The 25,968-nt window shown below is 35.1% G+C and overlaps 1 protein-coding gene across 10 annotated transcripts in view; it reads left to right on the top strand.

Moving 5' to 3' along the window:
* Positions 1-25,968, top strand: part of ERC2 (ELKS/RAB6-interacting/CAST family member 2) — a 420,178-nt gene that overhangs the window by 138,954 nt on the left and 255,256 nt on the right. For 5 of the 10 annotated variants that reach the window (XR_005626125.1, XR_005626124.1, XR_005626127.1 and 2 more), the window contains 4 exons: positions 11,945-12,082; positions 16,738-16,878; positions 17,410-17,550; positions 20,902-20,937. Coding sequence is in view for 1 of the 10 variants with exons in the window: in XM_039695532.1 (XP_039551466.1) it covers positions 11,945-12,082; positions 16,738-16,878; positions 17,410-17,550; positions 20,902-20,937 (456 nt within the window). In the remaining 9 variants the exon portion in view is untranslated. The remainder of the gene's footprint in view (positions 1-11,944; positions 12,083-16,737; positions 16,879-17,409; positions 17,551-20,901; positions 20,938-25,968) is intronic. The other 5 variants (XR_005626131.1, XR_005626130.1, XR_005626129.1 and 2 more) reach the window with 3 other exon arrangements.

Genomic DNA, 25,968 nt, shown 5'->3' with positions numbered 1-25,968 from the left:
AAGCAAACTATCTTAAACACAAAACCATATCAGATTACAGATTACTTCCTATTCAGACATTTCCATAAAAGCATTGCTGACTTACCTTTGCTGCTATAGAGAAACTAAACTGTTCAGCAGATGTTGATTAAAGACATCCAAGTTGATGCGTTTAACATTTCAGTTTAAGTTTAGTGGTGCTTTGATAGTTTATATGTCTAAGGACTGTGCCTGGCCTGCAGTAACTAATGGTGAAACTCAATATGTGCATTGTCTTTAGTGCAGCTATAGTGAGAATATTAAATTACATCTCATAGTAACAAGAATCTGAGTTCTCTGATGAACCTTTTGAACACTTCAACTCTTAATGGGTCTAAACCTATGTACATTGACCATATGTTAATTTAGAATGATTTAGAAAAGACATCTCTAAATAAGGGGGCAGGGATCTGTTATCCTTCTGCAAAAGCTTTCCTTTCATGTATTCCACTGTCTCATATATGAACATAGCTGGTTTCTGTAACCAAGGAGCTAAGGGGAAACTTTCCAATTGAAGAATATTATTATTTCTGATTAATTGCTGCCTAACCATTTCAGCTTTGCTGCTCTGGGGTTTTTTCCTGCTTTTACCACTGGTACTTCAGGAAACTCATATAAAATGATACCATGTGAAACTGGATTCTCCATTACAACGTTTTAAATGTGATTTTGAAGGCCAGGGTGTTCTTATAGTAGAAATAAACATAGCTGTATTAAATGCCTATGTCCATTATTTATAGCAGTGAGGGGACAGGGCTGTTATTTTTACTTCCAATGGAATTATTTTCTGCTATTACAAATTAAAAAAAAATTTCATCTAAAATTAATTTTAATTTTTAGAGCATCCCTCCTCCCTTTTCAACCCTTCTGCCCCTTTATGCCTTAATTTGAGAATAAAGTAGTGTAAAATTTAATACTTTTCCCCTGTTGATGATGTATTATATTATTAAGTAGAATATTTTATAGGAAAATTGGAAAATAGAGAATATAGGAAATCTCAAGAAAATTTGTAAGAGTGTGGAAAGAGATACTTAATTAAGGACTAAATAGGATTGAGCAGTTATAAAGACCATACTTGCCATGTCTTTCCCTTTAGGTGTGAAATTTATTATTTACAAGTTCTATGCAATTAATTTATTGTTTAAAATTGGGAGCAGTACACATATCTGAAAGTTTCTCCATTAATGAAAGTATCCTGGGATTTTGCTGAAACAATCAATTAAAACTAACATAATATGTTGAATGAATTATCTGCCTGTACTTTTGAAGTCTTTGTACCAAATATGTTTAATATTGTCACATAGCTCTATGTGAAATGGATGTTGTGGAACTGTTCATACAAGGAGATACAAAATTATGGTTATAATGTAATTAGTGGCCAGATCTTCTGACAAAATTAATTGTAGCTTGTTGGAATTAGGCATTTGCTGTTTTTGGAATTGTGTGTGATCTGCGTTACACTGTCCTTTGCCTTTGAAACAGTGTGATGATGTTTGAATGTGCATTTATTTTGCTTTTGTCTAGACTCTTGTATCTTTTATAGCTTTGCATTGGAATCAAAACTACAGGAGTTGTTTAAATGGGAAATGTATTGAGTTTCAAATTCAAACCTTACAAAGCATGTTAAATATCTCTTTAAACTTTCAAGGAAAGGAAATAAAGGTATTCTTTTCTTTCAGTCAGGCTGGTGATTTAAAGAGTAACCTTAAGCCATCAATAGAAATATACAGTGGTGTTAGTAAAAATAAAACAGATTTTTTTAAAGTATTACAGTGCACATGTGCATAAACTAAAATATGAAAAATAGGCAAGAAAAACTGGAGTACTGCAAATTATGATAAAGTTTAAATTTGGTGTCAATTCCTTAACTGGATTGCTAACATCATACCATAAGTATATGGTATGATGTTAAGCAGTGACTTTCTAGATTTGAAATATTTTATTATAAATCATAATTATGCATTGAATATGAAAAAAATCCAAGAGCAAGAATACAAGTGAAAAACTACTTTAGGTAATTAAAAAAATATTGAAGTTGATTGGAGAGTGATCAAAAAGAATAAAAACAACTGCAGTTAAGATGAGAGGGACTTATTTGGAGTGAGAATTACTTTTATCTCATATATAACTTTATTCAGCATTTTCATTTACAAAATATTCTTCACTGCGTTAATTAGGGAAGAAAAACCCCATCCATCTTTGAATGCAGAGGAAGAAAAGGAGATGATGACTAGCCAAAAAAGAAATTTGGAGTTTTAATGCCAGGAGGCTGAAGGCAATGATTAATACAGTTTTGAAAAGTATTTCAAATGGGATGTGGTAGTGAAAATTGCCAATATTCTGTCTGCAGAAGTAATGGGTAGTGGAGCAAAAGATGATAACTGCTCTGTAAATGACTTTTGTGTCATCCCACCTGAAAAACCATGTGTGATTTCAGACATCTCGTGGTCAGGAGAAGGATGGAAATGTGGGAGTGTCAGACAAGAAGAATGGTCAAAACCTGTCAGGTTTGGGTGTCTGTCTAAAGTCAGTAGAGCTTAGTTTTTTATTTTAATATTCTGAAGGTATAAATATCACAAATGAGGATAAATTATTTTGGACAGTGTAAATCTTAGAAAATGAGTAGCATGAAATCAGATTGACAAGGTCATCTATTAAGTGATTGGATAGCCTTCAAATGGGAAAGGAAATTCAATTATCATAGGTTTTTCATTGCTGGGTAACATAGGCAGTCCTGGAAAAGATCTTAGGGTATTACAGTATGTTCCACTGCCCACAAGCAGGATTTGAAGGAGATTCTTACAGTGAAAGAAAACATTTTTTTTCTCTAGGGATTAAGTCAGGCTTCAAGCCTTTCCACATCACAACCTGCTCAGCCTTTTCACTTTGAAATGAAGCAGTTTGTAAGGTTTCTGCCTGTTATTCAGAACTCAAGGTTATGGCTCTTTTCTGTAATGGAAATTTTTTTTCTGCATGTGTCTCTGTTTTCCTATCTTAATAATTTTCCTAAAGATATAAAATAACTATATTGCTCTTTAATAACTCTATTTCTTTTAATAACATGTTATAAAGTGAAATAATTTAAAGTAAGGTAATATGCTTTTTAGTGTTTTTGTTGTAATACTTTGGATATCCAAACGAAATCTGCTTTCAGAACAGATTGGTAATCTATTTCACAGCTTATGTTGTTTTTCCTTTTCTATTACATCTATTTCCCTTTATGTATTTCTGTATTTTCAAGCACAGCACACACCATCCACCTTTTGTTACTCCCTGTTCTTGTCCAGTCTTTTGATTTCTCTGTGTTCATTGCTCTGGAAACCTTCCCAAGCTACTGTCAGACTGGCTTCAGCTCTCTTTCTGCAGCCTCTTGAGGTGCCTATTCCTACTCTATTTCTTTTGTAGCTTTCATTTTCAGTGTTCCCTGTTGCCCAACACTTGTCTGTACAACTTGTCAGCCTCTCTCTTCTCACCATCTGTTAACTTTTATATGAGATGTGCTGTAACTTTTCAATCTGGACACAGGCCCCCAAGTCTTCCCAATTGATACAGACATAGTAGGAATGACAAGGTACCCACTGAAAATCACTTTCATTTTCAATGATCTGTATTAAAAGTATAAGAATGCTGAAGCACCTTTCTTTTTTTTTTTCCCCTCCATGTGAATTTACATTACAGTATATTCAAGTAGATGTACTTCTCTCACTGGTATATGACATAGTGCAATAGTTTTTCATGCAAAGTTGTCTTTAAAACTTTGTGTAAGGCAATGTAGCCTATTTTATAGGGATATATAGCAAATAGTACAAAACTGGCCATGAGTAGAATATCACCAGATGTTTTCAAGCAGCAGAAGGGTAGTATTTTTCATGGTTAACTTTGACTAGTAGTTCAGGTGCTCTCAGTGTGCAAATTGGGCTAGACTTCAAAAAAAAAAAAAATTCAGCAATCAGCTTGTAACTCATCAAGTATTGTGAGATGTAGGTACCCAACCAACCCAGCTTGAAAATCTGGCCCTCATATATACAGACAGACTTTATAAGAAGCATTAGCTTAAGAGTGAATGTCTGCATCCTCTTCTCATAAATGGAATTATGTGCTAGTTTATTTTGTATTTCTGTATTTACTATCTGAAAAATACCTATTGCATTCTGAATTACATCACAGTAAATACATATAATGAGAGCAAAAGCTTTTCAATGGATGTCTCACAAGATTGTGAGTCCTGCTTAGAAGAGTCCAAGAGTCAAGCTGTTTTGTTCAGAGAATTTATTGGCCCCTGAGGAGAAGGAGACAGAGACTGAGTATTTCCAGATACACAAGTGGATATTATCAGCCCAGGCTTCTTTTGGCTAGCTTCCTGGTGAAGGTTAATTTTAGCGTTAAGTTCCAGCTTTTTCTCAGCTTGAGTCTGGCAACAGAAGCCAAGCTTTGAGTCCAGGAGCTCCTTTCTGTGTGACAGCCTTCTCCTCTCTTGGCTTGTTTGCCCACTGACCTGCTTTTATAGCCCTGTAAAAGTATCAGCTGAGTTGAGGGCAGAGCTCTTCCCTAAGCAGCCCTGGGGGAGTTTGCTTCTGCTCTCTGTATGAAAACTCAGTGCACACCTCTTTTTTCTTAATGCTTGTTGATTCCTCAGAATCCTTCCTGTACCTGTACTTTGAATCCTGTATTATGGAAGGATCTAGAATCTTACAGTAAATAAAAGTGGATGAATTATTTCCTTCAGTGACTGCACAATAAAACAAACATACATGCTTGTTTTGGAAGAAGAAGAGGGAAAAGCTAGTTATCACTTTTGATCTCCAATTTTAGTTGCATTTGCTTCTATTTATTGATGCAAGGGATGCTCTCAGTTTCTACGTGTACATGAGACAGTAGATTGATGTTTCTAAGAATGGAATAAAGACAATTTTTAAAAAGTCATATATATAGGTACTGACCAGAGAATATTACTGCATATCCCAGTAAATGACATACATTTTTCCCTGCTGATCAACAGTTGATAGATTCTTTTCCTTCTTTTTATATATTTTTTCCTATCTCCAAAATTAATTGGTATATGTATTTTCTGCTTAGGTAAAGTTCAAATCCTATTGGATTTTTTAATACACTGTAATAATACTTTATACTTCTGTACTGTGCTGTTTTCCCTGAGATTTCTCTAATCCTCAGTTGATGCATTTAACAAACAATCATACAAAACAAATAATGACATGAATCTTTGAATTCTACCACAGACTGACTTATTTTCCTTAGCATACTCTGGGAAAGTTTAATTACTGTGTAACAGCTGTTCAGAAGCTTGATGTCAATGTAAATTTCATGTCTTCATTAATATAACTTTTTTGCATTTGCAGCTTTATGACTATACTGTGGTGGATGTGTTGAGTAGACTATCAAATGAATGGATAGTCAGAGTGAACATATGGGACTAAACTGTTTACAGCAAGAATGTCTTTTAGCTCTCAAAATACTCCTCTATTCCTCCATTGCTTACTCTTCAGGACAGAGATTTGTTGTAAGAAAATGTGACATTTTTACTAAGATACAATAGAAAATCAGCTCAGTGCTGTTCAGGTGGCTGAACCCCACAGCTATGACTCTGCTGTCAGTGTTAATTACTTCATCTTTTTATGCCTTTCCCTTCTTTTTGCTTTTTCTATTTTCTTCAATTAATTCTGTGAAAATTCCTATCTTCACATATCAGCATCTGTATAAACTCGATTTTTTTTGCCCTCTATTTTCTTTATATTTGTTTGCTACTGCAGCTTTAGTGTTCAATTAGACAGCAGTTAGAATTTAAAGACTTATTTTGCTTAAACACTCTGTTGCCTAATATCCTTCTGGCCCAAAGCACTTGCTACTTCTTTAGAGACAAATTGCATGTGAAAATCAGCAGCTTCAGATAAAGGAAAAAGGAAGATGATGGTTGTGCATTGAATAAAACAGAAACCATCATGTGTTTGATAATGTAAATGAATATAGAGAATATAGTGGTTTTACATATATAGAATACAGATACAAAAAGAATGATCAGCCATAAAATCAAGTTTTCAAATCCCTGTATTAATTGGATCAGCTGTGTGATTTTAACAGCAAAAATATGAGTTTAAAGTAGAAAATGTTTGTGTTGAATTGCTGTAACACTGGGTGGAAGCACTGCAAATGTACATCAGGAAAAATGCTCTGATTACCTTTTTTATGTTCTGGCTTCCTATTCTGGTTTTACATATATTTCTGTTTTTTTAACTTGTAAAGTAGAGTAAGATTAGGAAGGATTATTTTCTTCCTGCTGGGATTAGGTTGGAAGGTGGCAGTGGGTGATCAGCAGCTCATGGCACTGCTCTGCTCCCTTGTCATCGGGCTGGTGTGAGGGCTGAAGTGTGAGCAGTGCCTGCTCCAGCTGCTCCTTTGGGACAGTCCCTTTGCAGCTCTGCTGGGGCACTTTGAGCTGCTCCTGAAGGCAGTTTGAGGTACAAAGTCTGCAGACACATCAGTGGCGTCTTGTGGAAACCATGCAGACCTACTGAGCTGGAGGCTGCTTTCTCCATGGGCACACAGCACATCCACAGTTGGAGATGTCATTTTACATCACCTAAAGGGCTATGTAATATTTATGGACAGCTTTAAGAATACCTTTACTGTCTGTGATTTGGTAACCCAGTAGGATTGAGCTGGCCGTATGCTTTGGGCCATCTAGAACCTCTGGTGTTGAAGAAAGCTTTATATTCTTGTGTTATTTTGCCCCACGAGGCTAAGAAGTACCATTGAACCATGATTACTGTTGTAATCTGAAGTAAAATGCTGCTGTATTACTTCAATTTGGAAAATATAAGTTTGCAAGGTAGTAATGGGAAGGCACTTTGGAAATATTTTAAATTGAGAATGCATTACACAATAGGCAGCTATCAGGAAGAAGTGTTATTCTTGTGAGACCTAATCAAGCACTTTAGTGGATATTGGATCTGCTTATGGAATCCAAGAGTATTTTATCATGTCATTATAAGATTAACAAGTTTTTTTCCAGTTACATTTCCAGATGAACATATTCAGCTGCAAGCAGCAACCTCCTATTTTATAATATTTTAAGGATTTTTGTACTATAGGAGAATTTTTTAACATAGAATTTATTTTAATTTTTGCAGTCTAAAAGCATGTAAGATTTTACTTCTGAAAAAATATTCTCAGTTAATGCTTTTCCATCTACCTACTTAAAGAAAAAGTGAATGTTACTGGCACTGGTTGAGGAAGCACTTTTGGGGCAGTCTCATTCAAGTCCAAAGGCAATCTGCAATGTCAAACTGTTGAAGCAGAATTTGTCCTTCAATGGGTTAATTTTGTTATTGGAAATTCTGTTTAAAGTAAGAATTACATTTAGGCAGTATTGTGATTCTAAGGAAAATTTCCCCTCTCACTCTATAGGCTGAAACTTTAAACAGCTGCTGTAGAGCCTGTTAATTTTCAAATATTTTGCCTGATGTGATATTTAATAACTGTGCACCATTGGGTAAAAATATTGCTAAATATCAATAATACTCTCCAAAAACTATACCTCTGTATTAAGTCTATTATTACTACTCACATAGTAATATTTTTACAGTCATGGTAGAGTGAAATAATTTTGTTTTTTCTGGTTGTTTCATTACAAATTAAGCATGCACACATCCACAGACACCATAAGGAGATGTTGGGATGTCTGTAGACATCTGTTTTGCTGAGTCACTACCAAAGCTGGTTTCATGTTCTGGGACATCCTGAGATGCTTCTGAAAAGGACCATATGAGCCAGAACATTTACCGAGTCTTACTAATAAAAATAAATTATGTGTAAGTAGCCATTTAGTTTTATGTTTGAACTATGCTTGTTTTTTTTCTGTTTTGATTAATAGTTACATTTCTTTTGTCTTTTGCTATCTGTGTCTATAAGGCAGAAGCTAAAGTCTGAAAATGAATGCTAAGTTTAAAAGTAGTCATAGATAATGCTCATGTTGGATGAATGCTGCTTATTAAATCCCTTTTTCTTGTTTAGAGTTGACTGTAAGAGTACTTGGAAAATGTTTTAGTAGAATTTAATTTCTTAAAATACAAAGACTTTTTTGGTAATTCATGCAAATGATACATACAAAAATTCTGTTTCCTAGGTTTCAATTTTAAATTTATATAAAACTAAACTTACGTTATTGATCTACTTCACTGGAATTGACATGGTCTGCACTTCAATATGACAAAAATTTCAGAGACTTCTGCCTGTAGAAGTTTAGAAAATGAGCTTTTGGAGTAAAAAACCCCATTGATACAAAATACTTATTGTCTGAGTTATTTAAAACTCAAATACAGAGAAAAGAGGGAAGTACTTGCTGCTAGTACTAGCACCAAGTTTAAAGGTATGCCTTTATGCTTTTGTTAGCTAGGACCAAGAAATCTTAGATAATTTCTCGCTTCCAGGTTCTTAAATTCTCTTATACTTTAATGCATAGCTCTGAAGGCAAATTTTTACAGCATGGAACATTTTCTTTGATTATATAATTTTCTTGCAAGTTCAATAGTACAGTACCTTAATTTTGACAATGAAGGGAGTTTTCTTTTGAGAACTTGGGTTACTGGAGACTTTCAAAGCCTGTCTGTGGGTGAGATTTAATTTAATCCCTTGAGTATTTAATAAGCATTCCTGAGACTGTCGGCAAAAGGTGACAAGATTAGCACTTGAGGTTTATTGACAGGATGCCTCATAGGAAAGACATTTATCTGTAAGGGTATTGTTTTGAAAGAAGGAATAAAGTCTGGGTTAAGCCCTGGGAATATACACACTTTCTAAAATGCAGAAAGAATAGAGCACTTTGTTTTCATCCTGGCACAGGGACATGACAGTTTACAGAGGTAAGAAATAGATGTTGACAAAACTTCACAGTGACTAACTTCCTATCAGAAAAAAGAAGTACTTGAGGATTAAGATGGTCTTGACAGTCCTTGCCATAAACTGAATTCAGGCATGCTCAAAAGTCATTATTCAATAATAGAATTGTATTCTTACATAAATGCATGTACCCAAATATATATATATATATATATATGAGTGTTGGAGAATGACAGAGGTTACCAGAGGGTTTGTTGTTTCTGGGTTTAAAAAATCTCAGGAAGAACTAAATATTATCTTGTGTTCCAAGACTCTAACATGTGAGACCTCTCAATCTCTTTGTCTCCTGTAATCTTGTTGAGAGAACTCTGTGATTAACTGGTCATAAAGTCTTGTCTGCATCAGTAAGTCTTGGCTAATCCTGTGCCCATCCCAAAGAACAAATACTCCCTGGTACTGATTCTACTTTAGTGTACCCCAGTGTGGTCCTGTTCCCATCAAAGTATTTCCTTCAGGTTTATACAGCACAAATAGAAGAATAATTAGATCCTTTCCTTTTATTTTATCTATGGAGTATGTATTGAGTGACTTATTTTAAAGCAGTTGTGATTCAATGGGGATGTTTTTAATTTGCTGCCTGTTCTCTTTTACCTCTGAGGAAAGAATTTTGTAAATGCTGAATAATTTTAGAACATGTTTTCTTGGTTAAGGGTTGGCTCATATTTTCAATTAGTTTTAAGAGGAAGGAAATCGTGTAAATGCTGTGGAATTCAGATAAGCACTGTGCATGGGAAATAAGTACTTTAATTTAGGGTGCCTAGAATTGGTAGGTCAAGCTGATGATAGTAAAGGACCAGATCTTAACTTTGTTTCAAAGAACATGTAATCAATATTCACTCTCCTGTTTTATTTCCCTTTTACTTGAGAATTTGTTTTGGTGAAGCTGAAAAGTGCAATTGCTTAAGTATTCCACAGGGTGTCATGAGGTAGTTGTTGGAATCATTAATACTTGGATGAAGTAAAGAAAGAAACATAGTGTGCAGTCCTCTGAATGCCAGTTAATGTAATTTTAGATGTGACTAATACACATGCCATAAAATAAAAAGTTCTTAACTCATTAACACGTGTATCATGTTTCTGTATCTGTATAAAATATACACACGAAGAAAAATATTGCAAGAGGTCATTCACAAGAGTAAGCTATTCTATGTCAGGTCTTCCCAAAAAAACCTTTCTATATATTCCTTAGTATTTTATAGTTTACACAGCAAGTGGAATCTTTGGCTCATAGCAGTAATCTGATATACCAAGCAATGTATATATTAAAAAAGAAAAGGAAAAAGAGAAAAGGTACAAGACTTGTATTTGACATAGTATAGAGAATTTCTAATTGAATTGTGCTCCTCCAAATTTACTTTCAAATTTTGTTTTAATTTTTATTTAAATTATTTTAAAATTTAATTTTTTGGAAACACACTTTATGCAGTGCACACAGCTGTACTGTGGATTTTATGACTTGTTAATTGTAGATATATATGATGTCAAAACTTCAGGATTTTTTCTCCCACACTTGTATAATGTAGTAGGAGGAGAATTTTTCCCAAGGTGTGCCCCAAATTAAAGTGTATTTGATTATGGTGGTACGTTCTTGCATATGGAGATCAAATTTTTATTGATGTAACTGTTGACTTCTGCAGACCTGCACATGCATTGAATTCACCTTCACATTTGTAAAGTAACTGTAAAAACTCCTGCTTCTGTTAAAATCTGAGTTGTTTTAAATTGAAAGATATCTGCTATGTGAAAAAAATCATTATATTATAAAATCAAAAGGAAAACTGAATTCACTTCAGTAACAAGAGAATGTGATCAAACTGAAAAAATCACTGATGAAAGTAAGAATCTGAATATCTGTTGACAGTAATAATTTGTCTAATGTTGACAACGTATTTAAAATCAGTTTTGAACAAATGATACTTCATGGATTTTGGCATATTTTCTTATATTATCTGAAGTGGCATACTAAAATAACAGACCAGTTAATTTTCTTGTTACTATTTATTTGTGTGAAGTCTTAAGTAACAAATCTTGGGTTTGTGCCAGTTGGTGCATAATAATGAGTGTCACTGAGAGCACAGGATGGAGTGAGGGGGATTCTTGCAACAGACAATTATTGAAATTTTACACATCTGACATAACACACACCCCCTGCATTCTGCCCAGAGGTCACAGTGCCTTACAGCCACAGAAGGGGATTGCCATCACAATCAGCAGCTGAGTGCTTTTATTCACATTTACTTCCAAAGTCCACATTGCTTTGTGGACAACTTTTTTTGTGCAAAACCTTTGTGATTTAATTCTTCCTGAATTAACCTCTGTAAATCGTGACAGTGTGCTTATAGGTACTTGAGCAAAATGTTCAAATACTTTCTAGATGAGGAACCTGTTTTATTTAAAGAAGTTAAAATATCCTAAATAGAGTGACATGTTTAAATTTTTGTGGAGGTGAAGAAAGTGAATGGAAATGGTGCCCCCCCCTTTTTGTTTGGTTGTTTGTGAGTTTGGCTTTTTTAAGAATAAACATCCTCATCTCTGCCCAGCTTAGTTTTCCTTATGGCAAGGCATCATGGAAGAAGAAATTTTTAGATAGGCAGGTTATAATCTTTCTTCTTCCTCATTTTAGGGCTCACTCAAATTGGTTTTCCTCACCCTTTCATGGTCCTTCTTATTAAACTAGAATAATCTAAAGGGGTAATTCCAGACATACTTTGAATTACTGAGATAACGCAGTACCTTAAACTGGAGTGATTAATATCAGAAAATATTTAAATAATAAAATACCTGACTGCAGTGAGATTTTCCCTTTATTTTATTGGAAAATTATACTTCTTCAGCAATAGAAAACAAAATAGAAAGGACTGAAGTTTAAAACTGTTGGTGACATAGCAGTTACAAAGCTAGCAGTATAACAAGGCACGTGTATCGTATATGTGATGTGTATGCACTCAGCACCCAAGTCCCTCTTAGAACATTATGACAAGGTTGATGATTATTGTAATGTTTTTATTTGCAGATTGAAAATCTACAGGAGCAACTTAGGGACAAAGACAAACAGCTAACTAATCTAAAAGACAGAGTGAAGTCGCTGCAGACGGATTCCAGTAATACAGACACAGCACTGGCAACCTTAGAGGAAGCTCTGTCAGAAAAGGTAATGTTTTCTCATGAAAACCTGTATGTGCTGCTCTTGTGGGTGAAGTGTGTGCAGAAAATGTGCTTCTGAGTTGGCCTCACAGCTCTCCCAAAGGCTAGGGGCCTTGTCAGCGAAGCAGGTGGCTTGTCCTGGTAGGATGATCAGGAATGGCTGTCGGGGATGAACTGACACAGAACTTGGAGGGCAAGGAGTGATGTCCTTTGAGTGCTTATGGAGAAAATGGCCCAGGACATGGGAAGATTTTGCCTTAGCCAATGAGGTGAGTAGTTAGTCCCTGAAAGAACTGAAAAGCATTGGACACCTGACTTAAAGGAGAGGTAGTTTTGGCCATTTTTCTGTCTTAGTGGTCTTGATTATCCTGTTCTTTGGCCCATTAAGCTGGGGCCAAGAGCAAGTGGCTGTACTAACTCTTACCTTGGCTTGCTGTGAGCACTACTGGCTTCCTACACTTCATTTTTAAGGGAAACTGTTTCATTAAAAAAAATATTGAGCATTCCTTTTTTTTTTTCTTTTACAAACTCTATGCCTTTAATTTGAAAATACCTAGGAGAAGGGATAAATCTGGACTGTTTAAATTAGTGGCAACATTCCTACCAGTTTCAGTGAGGTCAGGTTTCTTCTTTCAGTTCACTTTAAGTACGAGGTAATGCAAGTGAATTTATATGCCAAAAAAATTAGTACAAATACCCACATTTTTCAGCTCACAGATCTTAATATATACTACTTAAATGTGAACAGTAAAGTAATATGTGCCATTCTGCAGCGTGTAATCCTATGAAGGTATTTATGACCGCATATGACTTGAAAATGCTGCTGTGGTGTTGGCACTGACACATACAATGTTAATGTCAGATTTTTTATTTCTTGTGTGTTTAATTGATTTCCTAGCATTTGCTCGGTCAACAACAGTGAAAAAAGTTGCTCTTGGTATTGATTCAAGTGAATAAGCATTTAGTTATACAGTAAAATGACACATTTCTGTAATCTTTCACTGGTAATCTGGATGCAGTGTTCATGAATTTCACAGCATGTTAATTAAAAAAAAGAGAGAAAGTACTTTTTAATCTGTTTTCTCTCCTTGTAAACTATCTTTTCTGGATTAGTCACTCTCCCAAAATGCCTGTAGAGGCAGCTGAGGGTTTTTTAAAACAGTCATTTGGGAAGCAGAGTGACTGTCACAATGGAGACTTGCATAGGAGTAGGAGCAACACTGCTGAGTTAGGATTCTATTCAGATTAGCTTTTGAACAGTGGGGTGCTTGATCTGAGAGCATGAACCACAATGAGGAGAAGGTTTGCAAGGTAAATGCATATCTCTGTAGGATTTTGATTGTTGTACAGGGAAATCACGCTCAATTTCTTTTCCATTACAAGTCCCTTGAAGGCCACTCTAGGAAGGGCAGATTTTTTGAAGTCAAGGGTGATTTCTGAGATGAACTTACACACTGAAAGAAGCCAGTAGCCATTCTCTAGAAATTCCAAATGGACAATTACACCTGGCTTTTTTCTGTCTTCTGGCAGCTAAATACTTTGACAGTGTCTGTTTACAAATGTGCCTCATTCCTTTGTGTGTCCAGCTTCCCAATTCCTCCTGACTGCTCTCAGTATTTCTTATGCAGTAGCATTCTTCAGACCTACAGACTTTATCAATAGTTATTAAATATTTCTACTGGAAGAAATATGGGATAGAGGTTTGTCCAAATGGGACAGAACAGGAAACCTTAGTGAGTTGTTTATTAACAAGTGCATCAATATAAGTACTTTTATCAGTTGAGTGTGTAATACTGTCAAGAAAGGATGATGTTTTCATTTAAGAATACCTGGTTTCCATTTCCATGGAAATGCATTGTTTGTGTCCCTTGTTTTTCTTTCTAGAAATTGTATCAGACCTACTTTTCAACTCCGTAATTTTGTGTTTGTACTCTGAGACTAGGCTGTTTTTTGCATTATTTTAATTCTTTGTCCATTCAATAGTTTTTAGAATTTTAATTAAAAATAGTGAATAAAATTCTTTCAGACCATCATGGGAAGCTCTTTTAAAATACAAATATATTCATACAAGTTTAGCTGACCACAATTTACTGGAATCTGATTGAATTGCTTTTCTTAGCATCTATAGGAAGAAAAAAATGAAAACATGATCATATGATATTAGTGAATTATATAAAGCTGTTTTTAAAGTCCAAAATGTTTTCCTGCAGTTTTCTTGAAAAAACACAGATTAAGATTTTAGCTCTGAATTAGAAAATGTGTTTCCTTATTCCTTATGAAAATAGATTTTTCCAAGTGTCTGTCTCTTGATTTTCTTTTGTATTTAGTGATTAGGTATCTTGGGAACGCTAAATGAGAAATTAATGTAGATGTAATAAAGCAAGGTCAAATTTTCCTTTTTTTAATCTTAGTATTTTTCTGATGATATTGCTGGTGTGATTTTTCCACTTGTCAGGAATCAGAAACAAATCAACTTCAGTCACATTTGAGTTCATTTTGGAACTAAGCTGCAAAACATCTTCATTCAACTATTTATCCCTGATTTCAGAGCCTGTCCTAAGCACTGAAAATTTGTAATAACAACAATAAGGATTACATTCCAATTAAAAAAGAAAAAAAAAATTTGAAAATCAGACTATGCAAAGTGCTATCAGCTGCCTTGATGTTATAACAAGAAACTTTTCAAAGAATATCTCAGCTCTTGGACTGGCCCAAAGCAGCTCAAGAGGTTGCTTTCATGAAGCTGATATTTATAAAGTTGGTCCTACTGTAGCAGCACACAGCAGATAAGCAATGGAGTATGTCTGATAATGGAGCTATATGCTGGGGCAATTCAGTTCCTGCTTCTGTGATAAAGTGCAAATAGATTAGACCTGTGAGGTCCCAGATTAGTTCATAAGGAAAGCTGCCCAATGCAAACAAGACTGAAACAAGAACACATTGTTGGGATTTCTGCAAGTTAGCTGTTAATCAAGCAAAACATGGTTTATTAGGGCCTTTTAACACGTTTTTGACATTTAGCCTTATGCAGCTGACAGATAAATTAGTCTTCTTTTGTGATTGACTGAGAAAAAAATATACTGTTCATTAAAAAGATGAAATAGTGTTATGTTTAATTTGTTGTAGATGAAAAAATCATTTGGGTAAATAAATCTTCAAGAAGGAATTGGTAAAAAATTAATTCCGAATATAACCAGGTGGAATCTGAATGATTATTATTATTAAACTATTCTACTTTATGGAGGCTGGCATCTTAATATTAATATTAATATTCCAAGTATTAAGAATTTAAATATTTAAATTGTTTGTTATTAGGAATAAACCTGAAGTTATTTAGTGTCATAAGTTTAGATTGGAAGGATGTTAAAGATCATCACCTAGTTCCAACCTACTTGCTGTGGGCAGGGACCCCTTCCAATAGACCAGGTTGTTTCAGCCCTCAGATCTTCCTGGCCTTCCTCAGGAGCCTCTGCAGCACATCTGTGTCCTGTGAGGGCCCCTAGAGCTGGATGCAGTTCCTCCCCAGGTGGGTGCCAGCAGGGCAGGAGTGAAGAGTCACCTCCCTGACCTGCTGGCCGCACTGCTTTGGATGCAGCCCAGGAACACAGCTGGTGTTCTGGGCTCTGAGTACTCATGGCTGAGTCACGTTGAGCTATTTGTCACTGTACACAGCCAAGTCCTCCTCCTTTTGGGCTGCTCTGCTCAGTCTAGGATTGCCCTGACCCAAGTGCAGGACCTAAATTATGTTGCTTCTACTGCCCCGCCAACTGCCACCACTCAATGATACCAGTAGTTCTCCTGATACTCTGCTTAAAGACCTGGTCCAGCTGAAATGCAGTGCCAGTGGTTATTTCATTGTACCCTAAGTATTTTTCTCTGATTGGTATTTGCATCCTTCAAGTATTGATGAAATTAGGTTAATGAAACCATAGTACTGTGTCTGCTTTTTCCATTTCACCCTTTGAATTAATCACCCAATCAGTGACTGGTGGTAGTCAGCAAACATTGAAATAGTTATTGGAAATCAGCAAAATATGCAGAAACATGGCTGAGTTTAAAGATCTGTAGGGTTACTGTTAATTAGACAGAGAAAAATATTCCTTTGGGTTTTTAAATTTGTATCTGAGTACTTTTTCTGTGTCTTGGACAACTGTTTTTTTTGGCATCTCAATATATAACATGTGTAAACAGTAAGTTACTGATAGTTAGCAAGTGGCTGATTAGATCTGGAACTTTGTCTTATTGCAAGCAAGTAGAGTAATAACAAAATTGAAGCTGAGTAAACTGGTCATGGCCTCTGAAGAAACTATTCATGGCTTGTTTTGAACTTATTTTCAAGACTTCAATCACTTATGAATACAGGAAATATATTATTGAAGTGAATATCTTTCCACATCTATCACAAAACTCAACATACTCCTATCAGTATAGCTCTTTAATGAAGTTCCTGTACTGTGTTACTCTTATCAAGTATTTAAAAACTTGATCTTAGGATTTTGAAATCTAGAGAAATCTTGGATTGACTTTAATACCATCAACTCAATCATCCTCTGCTTCTGCAGGTTTTTTGTAATAAGTGCTACATAATGCAAACAAATTGAATGTTGTCTTTCTTAAAATTATTTCCAACTTTTCTGTTTTGCAATTCTTTTCCCTTGTTAGGAAAGAATAATAGAGCGTCTGAAGGAGCAAAGGGATCGAGATGACAGAGAAAGACTTGAAGAAATTGAATCTTATAAAAAAGAAAACAAGGACCTGAAGGAGAAAGTTAATGCTTTACAAGCTGAACTGACAGAAAAAGAGGTCAGTCTTTTCTTAAAAACTCTGCTCTTCTATCTATGTCATTATGATGAAAGAAAGTGCATTAGGATCACTCTCGAGTCATGTCAAGTACTGAAATTCTGCCACTTCAGTGTTCAGCTTCAGAGCTGCTGTTTTCTTAAGCATTCTTCACAGTCCTCATTTGTACATAAAATATTACTGCAGTTTTTACATAGCTGTGCATTATAATCTCTACTTTGTCCTTTACCTAAGCTTCCACTAGGCTCAAATATTTCATTGCTCCTGCTGTTTTTGTTTGTCAGTTAGAGAAATAGTTTTCAGTGTGTTTGTACCTCCAGAATATGACATGAACTTGTCTGTACTATGAATGTCTGTATTTCACTGCATGCCAGCTCATGTGGTTCCAGCTGTATGCACAAAATGGTGTCTTTTGCTATCAATGCTTATCTTTGAGTCACCTCTTTTTGGGGGAGGGGGAACAGGATCCAGGTGATTGCTAAGTTAGTGTCCTGGTCGCTAGGAATTAACTTTTTACTCTTGGTCGTTTTCCAGTCTAGTTTAATCGATCTCAAAGAACATGCATCTTCATTGGCATCAGCAGGGCTGAAAAAAGACTCCAAACTTAAGTCTTTAGAAATAGCCATAGAACAAAAGAAAGAAGAGTGTAGTAAGTTGGAAGCACAGTTGAAAAAGGTAAGTTCCATCTTAAAACAAACAATCAATCAGCAAAACAAAAATCAGCATCCCATACCCTCATTTTGAAATGATGAGCTTATTTACTCTTCTGGAGTAAATCTAGAATCTACCCATCCTATGCTGTTTGCTGGTGCTTGCATCAAGTACTGCTTTTCCTCAAGAGATTTGTACCAAAGCCACTAGTGAGCCTCAGAAATTGTCCTCAGTACCTCTATGAGGGAATTCTGAGAAGCTGCAACAAATAGATGAACTGAGAGCAGGACATCGGAGGGAAAAGGGCAGAAAGGAATTATCAAGCCACCAGTAAACTGAAATGTTTGCAGGATGAGGAAAAAAATTAAAAGCTTGTCTGAGAAATGCTGGAATTCCTAATTAAAAAAATCAGCTTCTAAAATGAAAACTAGGTTTTATTTTGATGTATTTTTGGCTTTGTTGGTGAACATGTGTTTGTGATAATTAAGCAAAATAATCAAAAGTTTATATCAGCTGGCAATTCAGTATTTCTATTCAGCAAGAAGTGGAAGCAAGCATTTAAAGAAAAACGTATAAACCCTGTATTTTATTACATGGTTTTACCTAAATTGCTGCAATAAACTACATTTTGCTTAAATGATTTGCAAGTGTTTTGATACCATTGTTTCTTTGACCTTTTTCTGTGTTGTAGTAATGTCTGCTCTCATTGTTCTCGTTATGTTTTTGATGGGGTCAGGCATTACGTTTGCCTTCTGCAATTCATGACTAAGTGTACATCAAGTGTTGTTTTTTTTTAAATATTGATATAGTTTTTCATTTTCTGATAATTAATATTTGTTCTGTGAATGTTATCACTGTTAGCATAATATTCTGACACTCTTTTTACCCAGGTTGAGTAGTATCCTGCTCAGATTAAGCATTGTTTCAATAGCCTGACCTGTGAAGAAGGTATTGCAAATTATAAAGGATACCAGTGTGTAAACCTTATATTTGTATTCTTTCTCAATTCAGAATGAATATGTGCAATTAGGTGCCTGCATTAGATCTTTAGTTGAGAGGAAGGGAAGCTTTTTTCAATAAACATATACAAATGGAAACACAAATAATTTAAATGGCTGATACCTTAAAAATGCTATTGATGGTAGAATTAAAATCTCCAAAAAAAAGGTTTCTCTGGAAGTCACTTACTTTGCTTTAGTTTGATAGAATAAATGTTTGTTTACTTTTGCACTCCCCTCCTACAGATACTTCATTACAATCTGAAATGTATTTTTTCCTTAATTTAAAATATACAGTTAAAAGAGCCCTGGAAGCACAGATCACTTAAAAAACCCTCACCAAAATCCTCTTGAAGGACTTGAAATCCTAAATCAATCATTTATGACTGTACATATAAACACATCATACAGTCATGGAAAAACAAGCACTTAAAAAAGTCAGAGTGTCTGGGATGTCTTTTGTATAAAAAGGGAGCATGTTTCTTGTGTATAAATACAAACAATTATTGAATGAAAGTTGAAAACATAATAGTTTTATTATATCATAAATACAGTATAAAGCCCAGTGGAAATTCACCCACCATTTGTAGGAGACCAGGTATTTCCACAATAAAATGCAGTTACAACCTTCTTTCTGGGCATGCTTAATTGAACAGAAACAGTGACTGTTAATGACAGTAGACTCCAAACAGTCATTTTCAATTCACATTTTCTTTAATGAAATACTTTATGTTCAAACCTGTAAATATCCTGCGTTAAAAGTAATTGGTCCCCAGAAAAATACCTGCACCGTGTTCTCACTGCTCAGGAAAGTGAGTGAAACAGAAACCTGGGTCACTCTTGCACATGTCTGGGTCAGAGGAGGAGGGGACAGCAGCAGGGTCATAAATGAGCCCACGTGTCCCATGAGTGTGCTCACGTGTGAGCATCAGCCTCTGCAGGGGCAGAGGCATCTGGCACAGTTTGCTTCTCTCTTTCCAAACCCACTCCAAGGGGCTGGCTCCTTGAAAAAATTCCAAGTAGCTTATACAGTAGTCCTCTCTAAAAATATCATGGAGGAGCTACTTTGTTATGCTGTTGTAAAATAATTATAATTCAGGGTTGATGTGTAAATTTGAGAAATTAAACTAAGAAATGTGAGGATAGTACTCTGTGCACGCTTGCTGGGAGTTAGTTTTGCATGAGCACTAATAGTGGTAAGTGCTATGTCTGAAGGAAAATGCACAAGGGGCAAGTTCAAAGTAAAATTGTAAATAAAAATGACAACTGGAGTTTCTCCTCCCCAGCTTTCCCTGCTTTCTGTGTTTTTCTTTTTTTTTTTGAGGCAATAGGATTCATTTCTTGATAATAAAGATGGATTTTATTGAATCTGATTAGATCCAAATATTTTTTAGTACTGCATAACTGGATTTTCTGCATTTTGGCAAGAAAAAATATGCTGATTCTAAACCCACTAGGCACATTTCAAAAATAATGAAGAGGCTATTTGTACAAAGTAATCATTCATGTGACTCTGCTATATTTTGGTATAAAAAGTAATGTTTTAAATTGTAGACATGCTTATTGAACATCTTGTGACAAATATTATGGGTTGAAATTCATAAAAAATTTCAAAGAAATAATTCTAAATACCAGAGAATGGTCAATGCTTTTTTCCCAAAATTCCGTAGATTTTTGTTGACTTACTTTGAATTGCTACTTGTGAAAGAACAGCAGGAGAATTACCTCATAGGTAGCAAAGTGTTTTATAGATATGTGTGTATATATAATCTTTATTATCCACTCCAGAATTTCCTCCTTTTGTTGTTTTTCATTATCTTAAATTTACTTGCTTACTGACATATTTGCAGTTGCTAAAGTACTATTTGCCAAGCTGTACTGTTTGAAAGTCATTCTGCATAGAAAATTCAGTATTGTATTAAACAAAAGGAAAGTAATAAATTTAATGATACTATTTAATTAATCTTTTATTATTACTGTCTTTGAAGCTTTGGTGATAAATTGCAGCCTCAGCCAAAAGCACTTCTTGTGATTCATTGCTTGAGACCAGCACTTAATGTATCATCAAAAGTGGACACCTCTCTTTATTTCATGGGTTATTTAACTTGAGAAAGGGAAAGTAACACAAACCTTAAGTTTCTTACTCCAGCTATTCTTTTTTAGGAGCCAAAGTCAACATTTATGTTTCCCCAGTGCCTCTCACTTTCACCAAGGAATGTTTAGAATCTTAAATTTCTACCTTTTTTTTTCCTTTATTTTTTTTTAATGACATGTTCTTCTGTGCAAATGCACTGGTTTTGTTGAGCTAATGCTGTTTTCCTGGATCTTTCCCTCTTTTCCTGTCTGTGCTTCACTCCCTACCAACTTTGCAATGTAGCAAGCTGAGCAGTTGTTCAATCAGATGTACAATCCAGTAAGTTCATTTTTAAATTGCCCGCTGTAACATATGGAAGCATGAGGATCCATTCCCTTACTGTGTTGTGCTCTTCCTCTGTGGAGCTTTGCAGAACGCTCCTGGTGCTCACTCTGCTGTATCCATTATATCCTAATAAATGAACTTTGTGGACTTGAAGGCCATTTTAAGAATCCAAAATGTATTAATAGGTACATACTGTGTTTCTGAGAAAACAAACTTCCTTTAGGTCCTCAACTTCTCCATTAGAAAATGCATGCAGATTTTTTTTTTTCCTTTTGCTTTGCTTTTTAATTCCTCCTTGTACAGTACTTTATTTGATCCTTCAAACTTATGTAACTCCTAATTTATTCAGTTTATCTTCAGTGACTGAGTTAATGAATAATAATATCTAGGAAATGACTGGCAGTATTTTCAAAAGTCCATATGACTAAAATAGATTAGTTCCACTCATGAAAGACTGTATATATTTAGCATATACACATTAGGAACATGGAAACTTTGTATTTAAGTGAAGAAAATACTGAAATATAAAATGATAAATGCAAAAGGCAGTCTTTGCAAAGTCTTTGCTTTGGCTTGTATAGCATTAATATTCTCACAAATGCCTGCTTTAATTGCACATTATCTCTTTTAACTTCACTCCTTCAATTTGAGGAAGAGCAGCAACAAACCTTCTCTGTGCAGAGAGGAGTTTCCATCTTTTTGGCTGAGACTGTTACATTTAATGTGTTGTGAGCATCACAGGACAGAAAAATGATGTAACTGTAAGAGCAATTTAAAAGCTATAGTTTACATAGTAATCCTAGTCAGAATCACTATGTAATTTGGATAGTGTACATATAGAAGAAGTGGGTTTGTGGCTTAAGTAATGTGATACTGCACATTAGAGGAGGTATTGCCATCACTGGAGTCAGTGGGAGCTTTGCCATGGGCATCCATGGACCAGGATTCCAGCTTTGGAATCTATTATGGTTAGGTTTTGTAGCTCCAACCATGTAATGGCTATGTCATGACTTTTGTATGGGAAAAAGAGATTCCCACACAATCTGCTCTGTTTACTTTTGAAGTTATTGGTTACCTGTATTGAGAATTTAGTCATAAATTGTAGCACAATAGCATAAAACCTGGTATTACCACCTCTACTCTCCAGCACAGTGCTGGAGAAAGAGATTGTCCCTTTCAATGATACACCCATTTTTTTTTTCTGTATCATGTTGGGTCACTTTTGTGGTAGTTATGTTTCTATTCATGTCATTTGCACTGCTCCTGTGCATGTCTTTTCAGACTGGAGTCTTTTTACTGTTAGTTTTTAGCTTGGTTTTCATAAATACTGGCCAGTCATTAGCTCAATATTATTGATTCTGCTGTGTAGAATTAATTTGTTACTTCCTAATCTGTTTGTGTGTGGTATTCCAAAGCCAGTCCTTTTCTTAGCTGTTTTTTTCTGCCTTTATATGGTTAATTTTCAAAAGGACAGCCTGCTGGAAGTTGCAAAGCAATAGATGCAAGATCCTCTTCCCTCAGCACCAGGCAGCAATTGTGCTATACCCACAAGATGATTTTTTAAAAATAAACTTCTCTTGTTCAACTTCTTTCTTCTCCTACATTGAGCATAAGTTGTAAATAGAATTGGACATACATTTCTTCATGCTTTAAAGGTGAACTTTTTGAAGTACCCAAAGAGATTTGGTGCAAAATTGATTATGAGAAATTGCATTATTGTCTTTGTGCTGTCATTTAAATGTCATGCTGTACTGAGTTTAGAGTTCAGGTGAATCTTTTTCTGAATATTAAAGCCTAATTTTCCAAGATCATCTATAAGAGAAATGTCAGATTAAAATTTAAACTACTTGCAGAATACACTATAAATTACTTAGAGCAGTCCCTAAAGTTAAATGAAAACCTCCTGAGTTTTAAGGCGACAAGAAAATTTGTGTGACAGCAATCTTTTTTCCCATTTATTTTTGAAAGTAATAAAATTTGAAGGATCTTACAAAGTAATAAATATCTTGCATGTAAATTCTGCTGTTCCTTTTTTTTTATTTTAAGTACCCACTTCATTTCTGTGTATGTTTGTGTCTCAAACTTTAAAAATGAAATACTTATCTATCCATCCATTTCTATTATGCAGAATAATACATGCATGACTGTAGCATAAGACTTTAATAGCCTAAATAATTCATGTTGCATGTCTGTGCCACACTGTTATGATATTTCTGTAGGAAATTTGTGGTTTACATAAGGAAATGTTACTTCTAAACCATTTGCAGTGCTTATGAAGCAAAGATCAGAACAGATGTATAATTAATGTAAAAATTTGTGACATTCTAATGGTAGAGTGATATGCTATTTTTACTCAGTTGTAAAAATAACACACAACATCACAGTCATAATATTGGGAGAAAAAGCATCATAGAGTGAGTGGGTTAGTTTGAAATTAACCTAATGTGTACACACAAGAGTTATCATTTGCAGATACAGATTTAAGAAAGCTGAAAAATACACGTGGACTAGTCCCTTCTACCTATAAAAGTCCCATAGAAACAGAAAATGTGTTTTCCAAGGTAACAGAGAACTTAGGGAGTAAACAGGGGACAGAAATTAAACACAAAATGGACAGTACAGCAGAAATATGCAGAGACTTTGTGATTCATGTGATTCATGCAGCTTCTGTCTAGAACTAGATCCACCAGTTCAGTCTACAGCCTAAAAAAAGCCAAAGAAATCTGCCTTGTCCTGGCAGGAGCAGAGTCAATATCAACTGAGCTGCCTTTTTACTCCTTTGGGCCTACTGGTTGACCTCAAAAGTCAAGTTCCATCTGTCAACAAATCACCCCTGATCTGTACACAACAAATTCAGAAAGGTGCCTAGTTCAGATCCAAACACATCTTTCAAAGCCATAAAATAGAATGGGGCCTTATAAGTAATTAATTCTGTGCCTTTGTCCTGGCAGTCTCAGATGGATTTTGTTTTGCTCTTTTCTGGTATCAGCAGCTTTGTTTACAATGTGAAGAGTCCCTTAAAGAGAATTGCAGGTTAAAGTATCACCTGCAGAAAGCTCTTTGTAAAACTTGTTTTTTTGTACCTGCTCCCCCTTTTTAACTAACTTTCCTTTACTTCATTTGGGCAATACCCTTGTAGAAATCTGGTTCCTGCCAATAGTAAAAAAAGGTTTTTTTAATTGCTTTGAAAAGTAGAGGCAGTCGGCTAAATTGGTGATTTGCAATACTGGTTTTATTTTTTTTAATTAATTTTTTTTTAAGACCAACCTTGTAGTAACTTAATGCTTACATTGATTTATATGTGACATTGGTTGGATGCTTAATCACATTTAATCATACCTTAGAAGTTCCACTTCATGTTGGGGAAATGCAGCAACCCAGTTTGTGCTGCAGAATTTTCCAAAAACACATCCCACAAATATGGAACAGCGTGAGTACCACAGAAAACACAAGAACTAAAAATTTTTGCAGCTTAATGTTGATTTCCTTAGCATGCTGTTGAGCCAAGATTTAAAGGGCTAAAGTGAGGAATATATTTATTATTTTAGGTGGTGATTTGCTTATCAGCTGTGCAGTAGGCAATTTTTTCAGTGCACTTCTGAGCTCCTGTGTGACAGGAATACTCCATGGTGGTAGAACATTTGGCACCTCTGCATTGGTGATGCTATCCTGTTCTTGCCCAATTATGCATTTGCCTTGTAGAAAGTGCAGTGTGGCAATGAAACCTAAAAAAGAGACAGGCTTCTCTCCCTCATCTACATTGCTTCTTGTTCTGGGGTAAGAGAAGGGTAGAGGTACATGGGGAAAAAAGTTTGGGCTGAAGCTGAGACTTTATGCTCAGTTGAAGACTGGTTAGGGCAAGGAAGGTGGGTGTTTTTCCTCTCTATGAAATGACGGAAGCAAGGCTGGTATGCAATTAAATTTTTACCAAAGGGAAGGGACAGAAAGGTGACAGGGAGTTAGACAAAGGAGCAATAGCCTTTGGAGGGAAACTGTGAAATTCTGGATTTAACCTTGGGAGAGGAGCAGAAATCTGAAGAATAGGGAACAGTGTGCTTTTTTGAATAAGTTTCTTAGTATCTTGAATGTGGGAGTTGGATTATATTTATTTTTCTAGAGTGAATTTAGCTATGGAATTAAATTATTCCTTCCAAAATTACGTAATGATAAAAAAGTGTATAATATTGTAATAGGGTTTATGGACAATCAAAGTATTTTCTCAGATAATTGGCCTTGAGTCTGAGTATTATATTGACTTCAAAAGTTACAAAGCTAGTTGAAAATAAATTTCTTGATGCAACTAACAACTGGTATAAAAGAAATCCAAGTTTATTATTAAGGAATATTGAGCCTGAAAAGGAATCTGTTGCTGACATCTCAGTCAAACAGTAAAATCAAGATACTCCTTGAATGTTACCTTGAAAAGAGTTCTGGGTTTGAAAAGTCCTATATTGGCATGGAATTCAGGACTGGAGCATGTATCAAAACAGAGACTTTGAAGAGCAAGGTCTGTAGGTTTAGTAGGCTCCTCATATGATTCCCTTGGCTTCTTTTGGTGATGAAATATTTCTTCTGAATAAAAATCTTCAAGTAGGATAAATAACACTTCAAATCTACTGTCTTTTTCTTATTATCCTCATGCTTAAATGATATGTTACATGCAAACACCCTAAGTTTTTTCGCTATTAATTTCTATTTTTTTTGTTGTATTCGTAGTAAACTCAGACTTGTTCTTTATTTATACAGAACATTTTAACCATTGCAAAGAATATGGACCTTCTAGTATCCGTAGTTTATATTAGTTCCTTCCCAAACATGCATGCTTCATTTTGATCTGCATTTCTATCATTGCTTGCTTGCATTGTCCATTCCCTGAAATTAAGGATAAGTAAGTCCATGTTTTCTCTGCGTACTAAGATAGTTGGAGGACCTTCAGTTCTAAATACCATGAATTTCTGTAAAAAAAATCCTGTATGTTACCTGAATTTTCTATGTTTAATGTGCACTGCCTTAAACTACTTCTTT

This window comes from Passer montanus, unplaced genomic scaffold, assembly GCF_014805655.1.
Source record: "Passer montanus isolate IOZ18808 unplaced genomic scaffold, ASM1480565v1 scaffold9, whole genome shotgun sequence".
In the NCBI taxonomy this organism is placed as follows: domain Eukaryota; kingdom Metazoa; phylum Chordata; class Aves; order Passeriformes; family Passeridae; genus Passer; species Passer montanus.
This window is presented reverse-complemented; position numbering and strand designations above follow the sequence as displayed.